Source organism: Corticium candelabrum, chromosome 17 (assembly GCF_963422355.1).
Source record: "Corticium candelabrum chromosome 17, ooCorCand1.1, whole genome shotgun sequence".
Taxonomy (NCBI): domain Eukaryota; kingdom Metazoa; phylum Porifera; class Homoscleromorpha; order Homosclerophorida; family Plakinidae; genus Corticium; species Corticium candelabrum.
Window position 1 is genome coordinate 6,274,219 of NC_085101.1, and position 20,701 is coordinate 6,294,919.

General features: G+C 41.0%; 1 protein-coding gene across 2 annotated transcripts; it reads left to right on the plus strand.

The window, feature by feature from the left end:
• Nucleotides 1-454: 454 nt before the first annotated feature.
• Nucleotides 455-20,662, plus strand: LOC134193398 (A-kinase anchor protein 9-like). 2 transcript variants are annotated; one of them, XM_062662230.1, is made up of 18 exons: nt 455-591; nt 656-859; nt 1,361-1,429; nt 1,498-1,746; nt 3,610-6,837; nt 8,265-11,351; nt 11,692-11,748; nt 11,804-13,120; nt 13,385-15,202; nt 15,272-15,340; nt 15,586-15,895; nt 16,496-16,662; nt 16,720-16,775; nt 17,574-17,661; nt 17,729-17,792; nt 17,856-19,297; nt 19,603-20,335; nt 20,394-20,662. In XM_062662230.1, the coding sequence occupies exons 1-18, from the start codon at nt 544-546 to the stop codon at nt 20,414-20,416; spliced, it is 13,029 nt and encodes a 4,342-aa protein (XP_062518214.1). In that variant the 5' UTR covers nt 455-543; the 3' UTR covers nt 20,417-20,662. The 2 variants fall into 2 exon arrangements, with proteins under 2 accessions (XP_062518214.1, XP_062518215.1); XM_062662231.1 differs by having other exon boundaries at nt 15,586-15,886.
• The last annotated feature ends 39 nt before the right edge of the window (nt 20,663-20,701 follow it).

The following is a 20,701-nucleotide window of genomic DNA, read 5'->3' on the forward strand; positions in this document are numbered from 1 at the left end:
TCAAGGCTTGTGTCTACCATAACGTAAGATTAAACAATTCGGCTCTGGAAAAAATACTAAATTGTGTGAGGTTTGCTAGCTTACAAGAGAACAAACTGATCTGGTTAATTAAATAAATAATTAATTACTTAAGCATAACCTAGATTTTAATTATACCAATTACAGGACTGCTCCTAGAGCCACATTAGGACATACAGAAAAAGAAACATGAAACACGTATATGACTAACACTAACTACTATTTCAGTACACACCATATCGTATTGTAAGTTAGCTAGAAATTTAGCAAAGCTATCAGACAGACAAAATAAACAAAGCGGATTTAAACAACAAGCTAGTACTAAAACCAGGCTACCGACAAATTAAAAACGACACTGTGAGAGAAACGACGGACGGAAATGAGATTAGCAACAAACACCAAGTCCATCCTTTCTTCTTACCTTCGCACATACGGGTCCTACGTAATGGCGCATGCTCGGAAAGATCATGCGTTTGAGTGGGTGCGTGTAATTTGTTTTCTCTTTTGAATATCGAAACAGCAAGAATGGATGAAGAAGAGAGAAAAAGCAAACTGGAAGCCGGGAAAGCTCAGGTAACTTACGATTAAAACAATAGGTACACAAACGTTCAACACCTTGACATCCGGCGCTTTCTAGCTTCTGAAGTTCCAGAAGAAGAGGGCCAAGGGAACTAAGAAGAAGAAACAAACAGTAAAAACGTCCGGAAAAGAAGATGAACTTGGCGCCTTAGAGCCGGCATCTGTGACTGAGGATTCCTTGAGCGTGGCCACTCCATTATGTGGACCTGATACGGGACATCACACTCCTGGAAACGTGTCACCATTACCGTTTGATTCGGAGGTAGAATGTGTGTAGTGAAACACGATAGAGAAATATTTCTGTTGTGATTATTAACGTTTAATTAGTTCAGATGGTTCTTTTGTATTCTAACTGTCAGGCTAGCGCGCGTTAGCTCTAATTAGAACAGCTAGCTAGCCTAGGTTACCTGCTCAACGCAGTCAGGTTACGTCAAATCAACTTTGTGTCATGAGCTTGAGTGATTTAATCAAGAGATAATCACATACATTGCTCACATGCTTACCCAAGATCAGCTTGTTGGTTAATTAAACATTTGGTTACTTGTTACCAAGGCTAGAGTCAGACTTTACAATTTGGAACCCTATTTGACATTTGTATATATGGCAGACGAGCGTATATGCAGACAGTTACTACAGGAAACAACCAGATACAGTAATGAAGTTTAGTGGCATGTTTTCATAATTCTAGTGGCTGCATCTTTACACACACACGAGTTTACTACATATCACATAGGTGGTAGTTTTTTAAAATTTGTATGTGAAGGTGAGCATAGCCGCTGGAGCAAGAGAAATATTGGCTCAGCAGACAGACGACTTTGAAGACTTGCTGCAGGTATGTTTATCACATTACTGTATGTTATTGATTGATTTCAATGATTCAAATCTGTGTTATTCTCACAGGAGGCTGAACCGTCGTTAGTGTCTGGTATCTCACAATGTAGCTTATCTCCTAGTAAAGGAACTCATGAGCTGATGACTGAGGGAACAATGGATCTCGGTGGCATGCCAGACAACAAGACTGATGGTGGTGACAGGTCGTGGGTCAATCGACAGTTAAGTGAATTACAGAGTGAGAACGACGAATTGAGATTGTCGCAACTACAACTAATGGAGGGCAAGGACAGGGAGATCGTCAAGCTTAAAGAACAGGTAGTTTGGCAATGAGAGGCAAAAATCTAGTTGTCTGTCTATGCATGGAGTCTACTGAAGCAGTTGGCTTTTTGTTTAACTTAATTGAATAACTGGGAAGACACAATGTGGTTGTATGAGCCATTTTTCTGACGTTGATGAAATCATGCCAACATGTATGATTCATTTTGTTGACGTCAGTGATGGCTTATATCAGCATGTTGTCTGTTTTGTTTGTTTGTTTGTGTGCATGTGTGTGTGTGTGTGTGTGTGTGTGTGTGTGTGTGTGTGTGTGTGTGTGTGTGTGTGTGCGTTTGTGCATGTGTGTGTTTGTGTGTGTGTGTGTGTGTGTGTGTGTGTGTGTGTGTGTGTGTGTGTGTGTGTGTGTACTGCTGTAGTTGCCTACTACGTAACGTTTGAGACTTAGAGTACCAAGATCTAATTGTAATGTGAGAATCAGCCAACATATTGTCAATAGTATACATGGCCCGTCCTTCGTACGGGAAAGATACTGCATGTAGTGTAAAAATAGGTCTGTGGACACGTCACGTGCAATCTTTGTTACAAGGTCTCGAATATGCTGAATGAATTCGAATCTTGCTCTTCGCGCTTGTTTCGATAGAAATCGACACACTCCCCGTGTAGCGCTTGCTGCAGAAAACGTGTAGGTTGGATTCGGTGCAAATGCAATCAGAATTTGGAGAGAAACAAAAGCGCTAGAAGAGTAAGTTTCGTCGGCAAGAGATATTCGATTGCTCGAAGCTTTGCGAAGGACGACAATGCGTAGAGTCTACACAGGACTGGTGTGGGCGTGTGTTCGAATGAACTGGAATGTGTAGCGTTTGCGTCATCGAGAAATTTTACGAGGGGGTCGACCCCTCGAATGGGGACCCGGTGCATAATTTTTTAATTTTTTACGTAAACCTTCCCCTGTGCGTCACGAGTGTACGTGCCGATTTTGGTTGCGAACGGACAAAAGACGTGGCTGCCAAACGCGAACACACACACACACACACACACACACACACACAGACAGACAGACAGACAATTTGAGCTTTATATAGTAAATTGCTTGACTATATCGATTAACACTGTGTAAGACAGGAAGACCGCTATGTCAACATGTCAATCAACAGTTACTATTCTTTATTCTCACATTTTTTAATTATTAAGTTACTAGTGCAGAGTGCATTGAATATTGAATGTTTATCTCTTATATACTTAATTAATCAAGTAATCCAAACAATTGCTACAATCACGACGACGTCATGTCCAGAAAATGTTACATACTGGAAATTGCCACACAACAATTGTTTATGCTATCGTGTGGTTTTGAAATGAGATTTTGATTGTGGGAAGAAGAGAAGAGGTGAAGGAATCAACAGAACTGAAGTGTAACTATTTGTGATTGCAACAACCAACTTTAGCTGTAGACTGAGTGTGTTCTGTAAAGTCAAAAGAGAGTATTTTGAGCAACTCTGTGACTCATTGTACCTTTTTTCTCACATTCATGATTGTAAGGTTATGGACAAAGTGATCAGCATGTGATTTATATTTGTGTTAATTGAAAGTACGCAAAATTTATGCATCTGGTTGCTTCATCCTATCTGATTGATAGGATGCGTAGCATGATTAGATACAGCATGTGACATGATTTTTCTTGCTAGATTACATGCTTATGTATGCAGGTGTGGACATGTGATCTCATTTGTAGCTAACCGTATTGGATAGTGTAGCAAGCGTTAGGCCTAAATGTTTTGAAGGGAAGTGGAATGTGTAGGTGTTAGGTTGTTCTTTCAATAGCAGTTGGTGAATGCGAGAATGGATGAATATGCTGAGCATGCTGTGTGTGAGCTCTAACCCTGACTGTTGACTTGGTTGTAGGTGGAGTTTCTTCGTAGTCAACGTGATTCTGCTCAGGAACAGGGCATGCAGATTGCCAGACAGCAACTGCAGTCGCTTGAATCAGAGTTGACAGAGAAAACTTCTCAACTTGAACTTCTGCAGACAGAATTAGATGAATTAGGGCAACAGAATAAGGCGCTAGTAGAACAAAAGGCAAGTGTAGGTGCTACAGGTGCAAGCTGGTTACAGCAAGCACTTGATGATTCTCAGCAACAACTGCGAGAAGCACAAGAAGAACTGACGCAATCTTATGAAACAAATAAGATGTTGCAAGCAAAATGGGGAGAGCAACGGTCAGCACTTGAACTTACTTACTCACAACAAATGCAGCAATTACAAGTAGCTTACCAGTCCAATCAGGAGCAACTTAAACAAGCTTTTGAATCTCAGTTACAGCAATTTCAAGCAAAACTATTAACAGCAGAGTCACTTGAAACAGAAATTTCTCGTGTGAATGGTGAATTAGCTCAAATCAAGAACGAAATGGCATCTAAACTGTCTGAAAAAGAGAGAGAAATGAGTCAGTGGTATGAACGTCAATTGGCTGATTACAAGATGGAATTGGATGAGTTGAGAGTGAGGATGCAAGATCAAAATCCTGTTGCTGCAGTGCAACAAAGCAAGATAGAGGCACTTCAGTTAAAGCACGTAGCTGAAGTGCAGGAGCTGATAGTTAAACACAATGGAGAGTTAGAAGAGGTAGAGAACATGTGGAAAGAAAAGCTCGAGAAGGAAAAAGTGGAATTGAAGTCTCAATTAGACATAGCATATGCTCAACAGATGGAGCACTACAAATCTATGGTGGAACAAGATGTAAACAAGAAAGTCCAAGATTTGTGCGTTCAATTTCAGCAGAAGCTTGCTGATCTACAAAGTGAAAATGAACAGTACAAAGAACAATTGATGGCTCAAACAGCCACAAACAATCGTTTGATTGAACAGAATAAGACTCTGAGTGGCTCAGTCCAGGCAATGAGTAATGAGTATACAGACATGGAAGAGAAACTGCAAATAACCAAAGAACAACTAAATGATATAGAATCAGAGAAAGAAGAACTGAATGTTCGTTTCGGTGAACTGTCAGAAGAGATGAAGGATTTGTCAGAATTGAGAAAGAGTTATGAAATGTTGGAAGAGAAAAGGACAAAGGACAGTGATTTCATGAAGAGTTTGGAGGATCAACTGCAGGATTTGGGTTATCACAAGGAGATGCTCCAAACAGAGCTGAATGATCTGAAGTCAACTTTTGAACTGGAGTGTGAAAAGGCAAGACAGATTCCTATGTTGGAAGATGAGATTGCTACATTGAAGAATGACAAAGATGATGCCATGAAACAAAGCGTGTTGGTGAGACAGGAGTCGACTGAGAGACTGAAGAGTCTGAAGGAACAACATAGTAGAGAGATCGATCATCTAAGACAGACAATGGAAAACCAAGAACAAGTTCATGTTGAGATGAAACGACGAGAAGAAGGTCAGAGGCGTGCTGATCTGGAGCAAGTGAAAGAAGAATATATGGCAAAAATAGAGCAAGCGGTGGCAGCAAAAGAGACAGAAATGCAAAGAGAATTCATTGAACAAATGCAAGAGGTAAGAAATGAATTAGAATGTCAGCACAGCAAAAATATTGAAAGTTGGAAACAAAGGTGTGAAACAGCTGAACATCAAGCTACTAGTCTTCAAAACACTTCACAACAGGAACGACAAATGGCTGAAGAATTGGAGTCACCACATCAAAAGTCAGATTTACAGCGTCTTCAAGTAGATTGTGAGGAGCTGGAAAAAGCTAGGGAGTTGTTGCTAAAACAGAATGAGTGGCAGAAGAGGCAAAATGAGACTTTGCAGCGAGACAAGGCTGAGTTATCCCGATCAAATGAAAGGCTAAAAGATGAAAATCAAGACCTTTGTAGGCAACTACAGGAAAAAGAAGAGGAGAGCAGAGACTTTGCCAGAAAAAGAGCAGATCTGGAAGGGCAGAGGGGACATGATGATGACATGAGAGAGTCTATGAATGAAAGGATGAAGCAGATTGAGGCAGAGAAGAGAAGGTTAAATGAGCAGCTGTCCACTCAAAGGGAGGTTACTAAGAAAGTTGAAGGTGAACTAGAAGAAGTGAAACAAATGTTGGGTGAAGAGAAAGCTGGGTATGATGAGAGTATTAGGCAACTGAGAAAACAGCTGATGGAGAAACGAGAAGATGAGGAACAGCAGAGAGCAGGCATTGAATTGGAGCTCAGAGCTGAATGGAACGAATCTCAAAGACAAAAAGAGATCAAACTGAATACACTTGAAAGAGAAAACAGTGCTCTTCAGCAACTGTTGAGCGACACACAACTTCAGCTGAAATTGTCACAAGAAGTAGTGGAGCAACTCAAAAGTGACCTGACAGATGTAAATTTGGTTAGGGCAGGGCTGGAACAGGAAACTGAGGAGCAGAAGAAAGCATTGGAGGATTTGCGCGATGAACTGTTGACACACACTCAGGTATCTGAAGAGTTGCAGAGGTCATTTGGGAAAGAGCTGATTTCTGTGAAGCAGCAGAGGGACTCATTGCGAGATAAGCTGGCATCTCTTCAAGTAGAGAGCCAGACTTATGCATCGGTGGTGTTTGAAAAGGAACGTTTAGAGAAAGCGCTGAGTGATTATCGGGGACAGCTATCTGTAAGGCAGCAGGAGCATGATTCATTAGAGCAAGACTTAGCTCGAGAAAAAGCTGCTTTGCAGCTGCAACTGATTGAGAAAGAGAAGCTTGAGCAACTGATAAATTCAAAGGTGTCTTTGGAGAAACAGCTGGGTGACCAGAAAGTGCAGTTAGAATCTGAACTTCAAGCAATAGAGAGAGAACTGCAAACAAAGAATGAGGAATTCGAAAGAGATAAGGCAGCATTTGGAAAAGCTCTTGATGAGAAGGAGCACAGTGTGCATAGCATTAGAGAAGCCATGAGAGAACAAGAGGAAGAAGCTAGTAGGCGGGAAAATAGTATCAAAGGTGATCACCAGCTTGAACTGTCTGAACTGGAAAGAACGCTTGATAGTCAACACCAACTGCACTTATCTGAACTTGAGAAGAACTTAGAGGCTCAACGAGTAGCTGACTTAGAATCAGCAGAGAAAGACTGGAGACAGTGCCATGACCAGCAACTAGATGAGCTCGAAAGAAATCATCAACACAATGTAGAGGAAATACAATCTGAACATCAGAGAAAGGTACCTCGGTTAAGTTGACAAAAGACCTGCTAGAATGGAACTTATGATATTTTGAACTGTTTATAGCGTTTGTAGCATGATACTTTGTATCGCATGTGAACTTTCCTTGACTCTTTGGCGATGGAAATTATCAGTAGCGTGAATACAATAAACAGTTTCTACAATATGTACAACTTGTTGTGACTCAAAGTGTATAACATGTAGCTAGAAGTTAGTAGTAAACCAAAGATCTGATTTCTTTCTTGAGTATGCAATGCAGTCAAGGAAAGTTCACATGTGCCTCAGCTTTGCCTACTCTAATCTTCATATGTAAGGTAAGGTTTTGCTGTCGATTACCATGTCTTACAAGTGCTATTACATAACTGGCATAGCTGTACCATCCATGTTTCATTTTTTCTGTCAGTCAGAATGACTGTATTCATGCTTTAACAGGAAGCTAATGTAGTTCAATATAGCATGAGGTGCCAGATTTGAATGCAAACGATGTCTTTATTGACATGGTTATTATATACAGATCTTGTCTGTCTCTAAATAGAATGAGTTGCTGGATTTGCCATGATAGGATAGAACTGTATGAGATTATTGTATGCTTGTGTATTATTGTGGTAATCAATAGAAAATTTTGAGAAATGGTTTCCAGGAGAGAGAACATTAGTGTCAATTTTTTTATAAATCAAGAACTTGCACGTATTCAGTCTGTTGTTTGAAGTGTACTCTCATTGCATTTTAAATTATAGAACATACTGTGACTCAAGTATCATGCAACAGGAGTAGTCTTAATTAAGTTTCAGTTGTATGCATGGCACTTGTTGGAGCTGGCTTGCTCTGTGGATGTCATGAATATGCTGTTTAACGTGATGCAAACCTGTTTGATGGCATATGTACTTAACTAGAACATGATTGATAGCTACAAATGATATTGACAGATGATAGGCTGGTTTGGAACTTCTTACACAAGACATTTGTGTCATTGGTGTTGTGATTATTGATTATAGTCAGCTCCTCCTCTTTTGTCATGCCACTAGGTGACACAAAGATAATGAGCTACTACATTGTCTTAGCATGTGAGTGTGGAAAAGTTTACTACAAAACTTGAGCACATAACTAGTGAAGATTGAGTTGTGACATTTGATCCTGCTTATATACATTCAAGCATGCAAATTTAAGTTACTGCGCTGGTACTTTAGGTTTTCTTGCATGTTATGGGTCTTCACAGTTTATATTTGTTATGGCAGCTGTGGTTGTTTGTATGGTTATGGCTTTGCAGAGGATGTACTAGTTAATGAAAGGAATCATCTCACACTAAATGTAATGTAATATCAGGGACATTTATTGTGTGTGTGTGTTTAAAGGATTGATTTTGTCTTACCCATGAGCTTAAGTAATCAGACTGTATCTTATATGAATGCCTTTGTATTTTTTTTCAGGTGGATGAGCTGAAGGCCGAGTTGAATTCCCAGATGATATCCAGGGAGAAGTTGATTCGAGAGGAGATTGATCAGCGACGAATGCAAGAAATAGCAACAGTCAAGGACGTTCATGAAAGACAAACAGCTCGCTTGATTGAGGATAGGTTACTGCAACAGGCAGCTAGACATCAACGAGAAATAGAGATGGTCAGGGAGGAGGCCAAAAAGGAATTTATGAAGAAATTGGAAGATGCTCGAACAGAATTAGAACATGCCCATCAGACAGAGATTGACATTCTGACTGAAGGCTACAGTGAGGATCAAACACAGCAATTACACTTACTAAGAGAGCAGCTGCAGGAAAAATATCAGCGTCAGTTGACAGAGGTAACTGAACAACAACAACTTGAGTGGGGAGAGAGAGAAGAGAAACTTAGGATACAATATGAAGGAGAAAGAAAGTTGATGTCTCAGCAAGAGAGTTTACAGTGGGAGAAAACAGTGGATGAAGTGAAAAAAAGATACAGTGAGGAGATCAGCAGGCTTGAACTAAGCATAAGAGACATGGCAGATGAGCATCAGATGCAATTTGAGGAACTGAAGCTTAAACATGGAGAAGAAAAGACAGAGATGTGTCATTTGTTGCAAGAACAGCACAGTGAGGCGTTTGAAGAGTTGAAGAACTCTTTAGAAAAACGATATCATGAGGATTTAGAGTCCAAGGAATCTGAAATGACACTGAAATGTCAACTGGAGACAGAGACTTTGAGGGTAAAACTGAATGATGAACACAATGAAGAAATGCGTAATATGAGGCATGAATGCGAAGAGCAGAAGCAGCTTGCAATTGAAGAGCTGCAAACTGACATGGAAAACAAGATGCTGAAGGAAATAAAAGCTCTTCAGGAAATGCACTTGCAAGATGTAGAGACACAACAGGTCAGGCATGACGAAGAGCTGAGGCAAAAAACAGAAAAGTTTAGTGAGCTACTGAAGAAGGAGAAGGAGAAATTTACTTCTGCCCAACATCAATTTGAGTCTCAGCAGAGGCAAGCTGGTGAAGACACAACTTTGGAGGTCGATCAACTCCAATCACGGTTGTTGGAGTTGGAAAGGAAACACAAACAGGAGAAAGAGGACATTAAACACTTGCATGCTGATGAACTAACTCAAATGGAGGAGAAATTTACTGAGAAGATTGCTAAACTTCACACTTCCGTGGAGAGTAGGATTGCAAATGAGAAGTCCAGACACATTGACGAGCTTCAAGAGAGTGTGTCTGAGACAGAAGCTCGTTACCAACATCTAAAGCTACAATTGGAGAGTGAGTTTGAAGAATCAAAAATGATGTTGATGAAACAGCACAGTGGTGAACTATTGTCACTGGAGATGAGGCTGAGACAGGAGTCTCAAGTGCAATTGGATGAAATGAAATCGAGATTGGCAAATGAGCACAGACAGACAATACAGGAGATGGAGAGTCAGTTTGAGAAGGAAATGGAAGCAATGAGAGTAGGTCAAGATCAAGAATGGAAGAGACTGAAGGAAGAATTGGAGAACCAGCATAAGCAAACTGTTGAAAAAAGATTGAATGAAATGACTCAGTTACATCAGTGTGATCTTGCTTCACTTAGAGAGCAGGCTGATGAAGAGAAGCAAAAAGTCATTGATGAAACAAATGACCGTGTAGCATCAGTTGTATCTCAGCTAACAATGTCTCATGCTTTGGAATTTGAGCAGATGAAATCACAGCATTCATGTGAGACACAAGGTATGCAGACAGAGCTTCAGTCAGAATTTGATTCAAGACTTGCTTTGCTAGAAACAGATCTAAGACAGAAAACTGAAAATAGTATCTTGCAACTTGAAGTTGAACTGAAAGGCATAACACAACGTCTAAGTGAAACTGAAATATCTTTGCATACTGAGACTGAAGAGAAAGCTCATATGAAGGAGCTGTTTGATGAAACTTTGAGTGAAATGGAAAGAGAAAATGATATACTGAAAGCAAGACTAGAAGAACAGAAAGATGTTTTGAAAAGTGAATATAACTTGAAACTGCAGGAATCTGAGGAGATGGTGAAGGAGGCTGAGAAAAATGCTTATCACAAGTTGCATGAAGAGCAAGAGGCAGAGACACAGAGATTGCTTCAAGAACAGAAGAATGAGCTGTCTTCACTTCACATGGAAAAGTTCAAAGCTGTGACTGATCAGCTGGTAAAAGAGCAAGAACAAGAACTGGAGAAAGTTCGCCTTGAATGTGAGAGACAAATGCTAGAGGAGTTGAATCGAGTTCGTTTGGAGAGTGAAAGAGGGAGGCTGCAAGAGCTTGAAAAAGTTCACATAGAACACATAAGAGAAAAGGAAGATGCACTCGAAAAACAGCAGCAGAGAGAAGAAATTAAGGTAGTGCAAATGGAAGAGAGTCTTACTCAGCAATTCCAAGAAGAAAAGCAAGCTCTAGAGGCTGAGTTTAGCCATCAGTTTGAAATCGAAAAACAAGCTTTTTCTGAAACAAATGAAAATCTTGCAGCTGAACTGGATAAGCAAGCAATTGAATTTGAACAGCAGAAGAGAATAGAAATGGAGATGTTAAAACAAAAGCTTGAAGAGAGTCATGCTCAGGATCTAGCTACCATTCGTGAGGAATGGGACAGGGAGGCTCAACAGATGGTAGACAAGAAATCGTTTGAGTTACACTCGCAACACAGAGGGCAGATTGATAAACTGCTAAGTGAGTTTGAACGGGATCTTCAGCAGGCTAAAGCTGAGACTGATGACAAGTATGAACAGAGACTGAGTCATTTACGTGAGGAAAGAGAGCAAACTGAGCTGTCGAAGATTGCTACTGTTGAAGAGAAAATGAAAGCAGAGATATTCCTTTTGCAGAACAAGATTCAGGAAAAGCAGACGGAGTTGGAGGTGAGAGTGTCAAGATATGCCAATGAGAAAGCCGAATGGGAGTTGAGTAAACAGAGAGAGCTAGGTGTGCTGGAAAATCAGTTGAGAAGTCAGTTGAGAGAAGAGCAGACACGGCTAGATGTTGCTTTTGATGAGAAGCAGAAGTTGGAACATCAAATACAAAATATGATGAAAGTCTCACAGGTAAAATTTAGAAAATATTGGAAAAGTATAAACTGAAAAACAATCGCTGATTCTGATGTAGCAGAAAAATGCATCATACATTTTGTTGACTGTTAGATATACTCTTCTCTCTTGAACAGTCTGAGTTTAGATGTTACCTTTCAGGCTTACAAACTAAGTACATGTAATAAACACATGTTATATGACGCTCTACAGGCAGCAATTACTACCTAAACTTACAGCACTTGTGTCATGAGCACAGCATGTACTCTTGTATTGGGTATTTGTAGCAAGCACAACACTGTCAGCATGAGGTCTTAGAATCTAATATTCTTGACATTTTATGGTTTTTGAATTATAGGCTGAAAAGCAACAGCTGATGGTGAAACTAGAAGGCTGTGTATCTAGAATTGAAGAGGTGCCATGTTACTGGCTTGTTGTGGTTCTTCTTTTTATTAGCTTGTTGTGTCTAGTTGGAATCAGAGGTGACTGAATTGAAGAGACAATCAGTTGATGCTCACAGTGAACTTGAGGAAAACACAGAATACTATGAAAAGCGTCTTATGGAGAAAGAGAGAGAACGAGAAACTTACATTAATCGTGCACTGCTTGTGGAAGAAGACAACAACTGTCTTAACAACACAGGCGAACGGCTGAGAGCAGCAAATCAACAACTTGTAGATACACTTTCTCATCAAGTAGCTGTTGCTCTTGAACTGGAGCAGGTGATCAACAACAGCATTGATTTATTGCTTGCACATGAGGAATCTACTGCTCTTAGTGTTCATGTCGATAGACCACACTTAGATGGCAGCAGTGAAGCTGGAGAGAGTCTTTCTGATGACAGTGTTAGTAGTATAGATGAGTCTTTAGTATTGCAATCTACAGTTGTTGCTGATGGTGTTGCTGCCACAGCCACGCCTGCCTTTTCTAGTACTCAGACAAGTCCAATTGAAGCCAACAGCTCTCAGAAAAGACCATTTTCTTTGACAGCATCAGCACAGACAGATGAAGGAGTGTGTGACAACTCACGTTTAAGTCTTAGTGCTATCAGTGATTCTTTTCTTGTCAGCACAGTGACTGAAGCCGATAGAACTCTGTTGGATTCCACTGTTGCTGAGTCAATCAGTGAGATCACTCGTGTTACTGATATTAGAGTCAGCGAAGCTGCTGACGTTGTTGCCAGACTTCAAGCATCTGTCAAGCGGTTAATTGACGTTGTGACACAAGTGAAAGTCAAACTGGAAGATGTCAGTAAAACAGTGACAAAGCCTAGTGCAGAGAAAGCCACAGTTGTTGCTTCACATGAGCAAGATATAACAACACTGATAGCAGAGAATGCAAAGCTTTTGGATGAAATAAAAGCTTACCAATGTGAGAGCACAAGTCATTGCATTGAATTGGGTGAGATGAGAGCTGAAGTTCAACGTATTGTAGCTGAGAATGAGAATATGTTCAATAAGTGTCAACAAACTGAACATGATAGAAATGTTGCTGAAGAAGAAAGAGATCAGGCTCAGGGTCTTCTTCATCAAGTGGAAGAAGTGCGTCGACAACTAACTAGTGAAATGGAATGCTTGGTCAAAAAGTCAAAAATGGTAGAATTGAAGCAACAGCAGTTGGATGAAGAAAGGCAGTCTCTTATGGACAGAGTGGCTGAATTAGAAGAAGAGATCAGTGCAGTGAAGCAGCAAAATGACGTTCTTTGTAACCGTCTTGCAGTGATGGAGAATGAGGAGCATGAAAGAGAGACGCCATCTGATAGGCTTCACATGGAGCAAGAACTGGAAGTGAGTCTGCTTGCATGTTTGTCTGTCTGTCTGCCACAAGCCAACACTAGTTGATTGGGATGCATAATCATGAGTGTGTAGTCATCTGTCTGTTTGTGTCTTTGTCTATTGATCGGTTTGTCTATTTACTCGTTTGTTTGCTGTCTTATCTTTGTTGATGTATCTATGCATGGTGTGCATTGATGGTACTTTCTTATCAGTAAATTGTTGCAATTATGTAGATGCTAAGTTTTTCATAACAGACTAATGTGTGTACTTTGACAGGAGAAAGAGCTTATTATTTCTCAACTTCAGCAAAGCCAGACTGAACTGACTGGAACCATTGAACGGCTGAGTGTTCGTTGTGAAGAAGAGTGTCATGCTGCTCGTTCTGTGCAGTCCAAACTTGATGAAGTTGAGACCTACGCAGCTGAGCTTGAGGTTGGAAAGGCTTCACTTGAAAAGAAATTGGCAGATCTACAGACAGAAGACTATGGACAACTTAGAAGTGAGCTGAAGAGATTGCAGCAACAATTTGACTGTGTAGGGATGACCATAGCAACTCTGGAACACGATAAGCAACAATTAGAGCAGCAGTTGGTAACAAAAGAGGAACAACTACGTGAAATGGTGACACAGAAGCAGAACGAGGAGTTAGTTGTGAAGGAAAATGATCAAACAACAAAAGCTGAATTGGAGGTTAGAGAACTGCGAGTGCAACTTAGAAACACTGAAAGAGACAGAGATGAAGCATACCGACTGCTAGAGGGGCAGAAAAGTGGCAAACTGTCTTTTGAAGAAATTGTTGGTATGGTCAAGATACATAGTTTGACATCTCGAGTATCTCCAACTGAAGACCAGGACTTTACTGAAGAAGGTGTGAGTAAAAAGGCAGAGCAGTGGCAAGAACAAAGTCCCTGGCAAGACAATTCGAGACTCAAAGAAGAAAACAGTCAGTTGAAATTGGAGATTGAAAGGCTACAAGATCACTTGAAACAGATTTTAGCTGAAAAAGCTCGACTTGAGTATGAGCAACCAAGGCAGCTAAGGTTGCTTGAACTTCAAGTGCAGGCTAAGAGTGTGGGAGTGCTGAGGGAAAGACAGCGATGGCAAAGAGAAATAGTGAAGTCTAAGAAACTGCAACAACCGGTAATTGATGCAATGTTAGAGTCACACAAAATTGATGAGACTACTGAAGAATACTTGACAAGAGCTATAGCAAACCTAGATGAAGAAAGGATAACAGTACAGAGGGCATTGCCTGCAGACATTGCTGAAGAATTCTTAGAAGAAGATCTGGATGCTAAGAACAGAGAAGTAGATGAGTTAAAAGAGGAGCAGCAGCAACAAATGCAGGTGATAATTAGTGACTATGAGCGACAGATTGGAGAGAAAGATGAATCGGTGAGAGAATTAGAGGCAGAGAAGACAATTCTGTCCAATGAATTAGAGCAGACACAAACTAAACTTCAAGAGTTGAAGTCACAGCTGGTGAATCAAATAGGAAGACAAACCATGGAGTCAAATCAAGACTTTTCCATTGCTGTAACAAATGAAAATAATAGACTGAAAGACCAGTTGGAGACAGTTGAGGAACAGCTAGTTGTGACTCAACAGCAACTTGCACTAAAAGAAAATGAAGTAATTGACCTGGAACGAAGAGAAAGGGAGGTGAAAGAGCAGTTGGAAGACAAGCAGCATGTTGCTGAAGGTCTGTCTGCTACTGTAGATCAGCTGGATTTGGCTCTAGTTGAGAAAAACTTTCTTGTAAGTGAAAAGGAAGAACATCTACGAGTTTGGGCATCTCGTGAGATTGTGTATCAGAGACAGATTGCTTTGCTGACAGAGAAACAAGCAGCACCGGTTCTAATTACTTCAGATGTTGGTGTAATGACAGAATGGAATGATCATGGTGAGAAGACAAGAATGGGCGAGCAGCTGACTGAGCTGGAACGTTTATTAGGAGAGGCAAGGCTTCATGCTACAGAGTTGGAACAACAGGTACACGAATCAGTTGAGAAATGTACATTGGCAGAACAGCGTGCTGAGCAGATGGAGAGCCAAGTTAAACTGGTTTTGGCAGAAAGCGACTTGTTGAGGGAGGTTAGTAAAGCAATGTTTGTGTATGTTTTCAATGTTGTATTGACAATCTACTGTCTTAAAATGCAATAGAATGTTGAAGAATTGAGGCAGAGCCAGGCAAGACAAGAGGATACAGAAGCAGTCAAGGAGGAATTGGAAGTGCGTGAAGATAGGAATCAGCAAGTAGCAGGCTTTCTTGCTGAATTTTATTGCCTGTCTTTTCACTTTCCTTTTTACTTGTTTGTTTGTTGTTACTCTTTTAGTATTGCCGCTTGTCTGTTTGTCTGTCTGTCTATTTGTTTGTTGTCTGTTTCCATTCTACCTTGTGCTCTACATGCCTTCTATTGTGAGTTGCTGCTATTTTGTGAATTGTGATGCGCTGTGGTTGTTTGTCTCTACGTCAGGAACTCTATTCTAAGCTTTCAGTAGCTGAAGAACGTCTCTTGGAACAAGAAAGCGAGCACAGTGACGAAGTGGAAATTCTCAACGCCAACTTAGCTGAGAAAAGTCGTATCATCGCTCAGCTACATAGCAGAGTCAAACAACTTATTGCTGCTATTGAAAGGAGAAGTGTTGAGTTGAGGCAGGCAGAACAGCAAATCTCTGACTTCAAAACAAGGGCAGAAACACTAGAGCAGCGCCTACATTCGGTGACAAGAGAGTCATCCTCTTCACAGACTGATCCAGATATGATTCAAGATGAAGGTGAGAACAGTAAGTAATGCATGTACTACAAATGATGCAACAGATCGGTACAGCGATGTAATCAATGGTTGTGACTTATGAACAATTGTTTGTTCTTATTCAACTTATTTTTTATTTTGTTTTTCTGCTAGTGTTGTCCCTGAAATATGCATGTTTGATTGATTGGAATGCTGTCAGTTTCTGAGCGAAGCCACTAAAACATTACCAAAGGCTAAAAAAAGTCTTACAAAGATTAAGCGATCTTTCACGGGGCAACGTTTGTACATTAGTTTTGCTTGTGCGTCACATCATAGAGATGTGATGATGCATTACATCGTTGAGATGTGCAGGCTCAATGTTGACTGTGCTTTACCTTACAACTGTCTGACTGGGTGGAGTAACTCGATAATAATTAAAGGAAATGGTAGAACCGCGTAGTCACTTGCAAGATTTGATTAGATATGCTCATGGAATTGAAACAGACTACTATGCACTATTTATTGCTGAATTTGAGGTTTGTTGTGATGGCGAATGCAATACTTGGTAGTTTAGCTATGCTGTTTGCTGCCAATGAACGTCTTCAAACCTCTAGTAAACATTAATTTCTTACTTGTGTCTGTTCATGTGTAGCGTACGAGAGTGATAGCATGCTGGAAAGATGTAGAAAGCAAGTGTCTCGTTGTGAACGCTTGGATGGTTATCTTGTGGAACTGCTAAGTCTTGCTAATTGGAGTAAAGCCACCGATACTTCAGGAAGTGAACAACAGCAGAGTGAAGAAATTGGACACGCTTTAGAGGTACTCTGTTAGGTATGATGTTTATGTGTACTCTTGTTGATGTTGTGTATTTTGCAGAGGCTTCATACGACTGCAGTAGACTTGCTGGGTTTGTCAGAGGCACAAAAAGATAGGTATGATTCTGGCACAACTATACAGAAGCTGATTTTTAATGTGTGCTTCTGTCTGTCTGTCTGTCTGTCTGTCTGTCTGTCAATACATATATTTTTTTATAAATGAACTATAGCACCAAAGCAATAGCTAATCTACGTGTCCATAACGTCTAGTACATACATGAAAACTGGTTAAAACTACAATGCACACTATATATGACTAAATACACGTACACATTATGACTTGTCTGTCTGTCTGTCTGTCTGTCTGTCTGTCTGTCTGTCTGTCTGCCTGCCTGCCTGCCTGTCTGTCTGTCAATTGTTCAGTAATGTCCAAGTTACTTTCATCATTATCTACTCCAAAGCCACAAGGCCTGTCTGTCTGTCTGTCTGTCTGTCTGTCTGTCTGTCTGTCTGTCTGTCTGTCTGCCTGCCTGCCTGCCTGCCTGCCTGTCTGTCTGTCAATTGTTCAGTAATGTCCAAGTTACTTTCATCATTATCTACTCCAAAGCCACAAGGCCTGTCTGTCTGTCTGTTTTTTGTTTGTCTGTTTGTTTGTCTGTCTGTTAGCCTGTTGGTCGGATGGTCAGCTTGCTTATTTATCTGTTTGTTGGCCTGTATCTATATTTGTATGTTTGTCAGGTAGAGCTTTGTCTGTTGAATACACATTTGCTTATGATAGGTGGAGAACTAACTGATATATTTTCATATGATGGTTTTTTGTATAAAGGCTGTGTACATGTGGATGTTTGTCTGTGTTGAAGTGTTTGCTTATTTGGTCATTTGCTTGGTTGCATAGTTAACTATATTTTATGACAGAGTGAAGGCTGATCAGTCGTCGCTTGAAAATGAAATCCATCAAGTGTACAAACTTCTTCAAACTGTTCGATCAGAAGCTTACGCACATGTAATATGAAACACCCCAAACCATATGACTGTTTGTGTACGGTATTATTGTTTTTTTTTTTTTGTAGACGGCACAAGTGCTTCGTGATATTCAGGCGACGTGGCAGCGCAGTCGAAACAACCTTAGTGAAGGTAACAGAAACAGATTGTCGTCTCTATGCAGCCGTTTTTCATTCACTTGGATATTATCCGTAGACGGTCGAGAGGTTATTGATACAGTACAGAAGGCGTTGCAACTTGACCGGTCTCATTCATTGCAAAGTGTTGCTGAAATGACGGCTGCAGTGGATGCAATGAGAGACATGCTGACAAATACGTCTGACAGTATGGACGGCAAAGCAGAGAGAAGAATTGGTGCATTTCAAGCGCAGCTGCATGAGCAGCAGCAAGCTGCAGAGGCAGTCAGGTCTGCGTTAAAAGCGGAGCAGATAAAGACAGAAGCTCTTGAAAGAGATTGTCAACAGAAGGAGAAAGTGTTGAATGAAATGAGAAAGGAACTTGAAATGAAGCAAACGTCTGTGGAAGCAATGCAATCTACTCTTAGAGAAGAGAAAGAGCGGTGTGATCATTGGCAACGTGAAGTGGCAAATGAACAAGAGAGACTGCACGACGTTTCTGTAGCTTTACAAAGGGAGTGTGAGGCGAACGGGCAGTTGACTGCTTTGTTAGCTACTGAACGGTCAATGAAGACAACGGCAGAGGCAGATCTTCAGTTCCAGAAAGCTGAAACGGACCAGACGGCATCTAAGTTGAGTGAATCAAACGAAATGGTGAAGAGATTGAAAAAACGATTGCATGGAGCAAAACAAGAAAGCGACAGACAACTGAGTGACTCTAATGGCGTCGTTGAAAGGATGAAACACAAATTAAAGGAATTGGCGAGTGCCAAAGGTGAATTAGAAAGAAGAAGTAACCGACAACAGTCGGAGCTTGGAGAAACACAAGAAAGAGTGCGAGAGTTGATGGAAGACCTAGACAAAAGGCGTGAGAACATCCGACGCCTCGAGGCTGAGCTTCAAGAAATAAAGGACACCGTGAGTGAGATGAAACGCTTGGAGAAACAAGGCAGTGCTGAAAGACAAGAAGAGAGGCAAGCAGATGTCGCTAGAGAGTTGGAGCGTGAAGAACGAGAGCGATTGAAAGAAGAAGAAAGAGAAATGGAACGAGCCATGGAACGAACACGAGAAAGACAGAGAGAAGTGGAACGCGAAAGGGAAGCTGAAAGGGAAGAGCAAAGACGCACAGAAAAACAATCAGAGACGCAAATGAGACAGCAAGAGAAGTCGGAATGGCTGAAACGAGAAGCTGAGTTGTCCCAGAAACTTCTTGACTTAGAACATCGTTTCAAAAAGAAGAGCTCACCCGTTGCGGATGAAGCAACTCGGCGGGTGTTGCTAGACATGCGGGGTACAATTCAGAAACTTACCAAAGAGAAGGCTGAACTTAGACAAACTTTGTTGACGTTGGAGGAGGCCGTTGATTCGTACAGGAGAAGGGAGAACGAAAGAGTGGAAGTGGAGATGGATGAAAGGGAAATTGCATGGGGGAGAGATAAAGCAGAGCTCGAGCTTGCGGTGAAAACCAAAGAGGAAGACAGAAAATGGTGGAAAGAGGAAACAATTAACAGTTATAAAGAAGTAGGTTGTCCGTGTTGGTTTGTAGAGCGTCTGGTCTACATACTGAGTTATATGTCATAGTGTATATAATATAGTTGTCAGTATAGAAATGGCAAGTAACAACATGTTATTGTAGATGATAGAGTGGACTGACAGGAGTATATATACTGTTGTATTAGTAGACACAAATAGACAAGTGCATGGACATGCAGACAGGCAGTCCTACAGTATAGACGGAAACACTATAATTTAAGGAACAGCTTGCTTTCTTAGATCTCATTTGTAACTTGCACTAAAATTCTTTTAATCTTTCCTGTGTGTTGTAGGCTCGTTGTTACTATGATTTCTTTATTCGCTCTGAAGGATTCCGCAAATCACTCGCATTTCAGAAGCGATTTCTTCTCGTCCGTCTCGGTGGCTTTCAGGATTGTGAACGAGCTGCTCTTTCTCTTCTGTCGGACGTGAGTACTGTTGGCGATACCAATCGCCGCCAACGGTTTCGGCATCCAGGATTTAGGCTGAGAAAAGCGATTGTTGCTGTGGTTGCAGTCACTCGTCTTCGTCTCCTAGCTGGCAAATGGAGTCACTTTGGATATCCGGAGTCAAAAGAAATACTTCGGCAACATCCTGCTTATAGACCTGGACGAGGGCGAAGAATGACAGATGATGTTCTAGGGACCAAGGCGACTAGCGCTGATACAGGGTTCTCACACTCTTCCCGTACTCCTGGGAGTACCAGTACACGTGCTGGTCATATGTCACGCCTTCGTCATTATCCGGTGGTATTTCAGCCACCTGAAAGAGGAATTCAAGACTCATTGCCATTTTTGACAACTGCATCTGCCACCACAGATGCTCGTAGAGCATCAAGTGACCCATCTCGGGATGTACGTTGTGATTCTGCTACCAAGTCATTGAACACGTGGAATGGTGATAGACAAGATCAAGATGGGTCGCAGCAGCAAAGGCAGCATTTAGCCGTACAATCTGATTCTGCCCTGGAAGCTTACATCCAGAGGTTGGATGATCTGAGGGATAGAATATCGTCTAGAACTAGAGGTAAGCCAGATGCTTCGATGGGTAGGCCATATACCATCTAATTTGAACTTGCTGGTAGGTCATGGTAACAAGTATTACTGATGGCTGTGAAGAGTGATCTTATTTTCGTATATCTATTCAAACTTCTCATTAACGCGTGGCGCTTAGTAGTGTATGCGATCTGCAATAGCTGCTTTACTGACCTCATTACAAACTGAGTGCATAGATGTAAATTTATGCTATGCATGCATATGAAAACTGCAGTACGTTTAGTGGTGCTGAATAAGTCACAAATCCGTAAGAGCTATTCATCTGGAGGCTTGTAATACAATTATGCAATCTATCTAAATCTCTTATTCTGTACACTCAGTCTCGGGAGGCCACTGT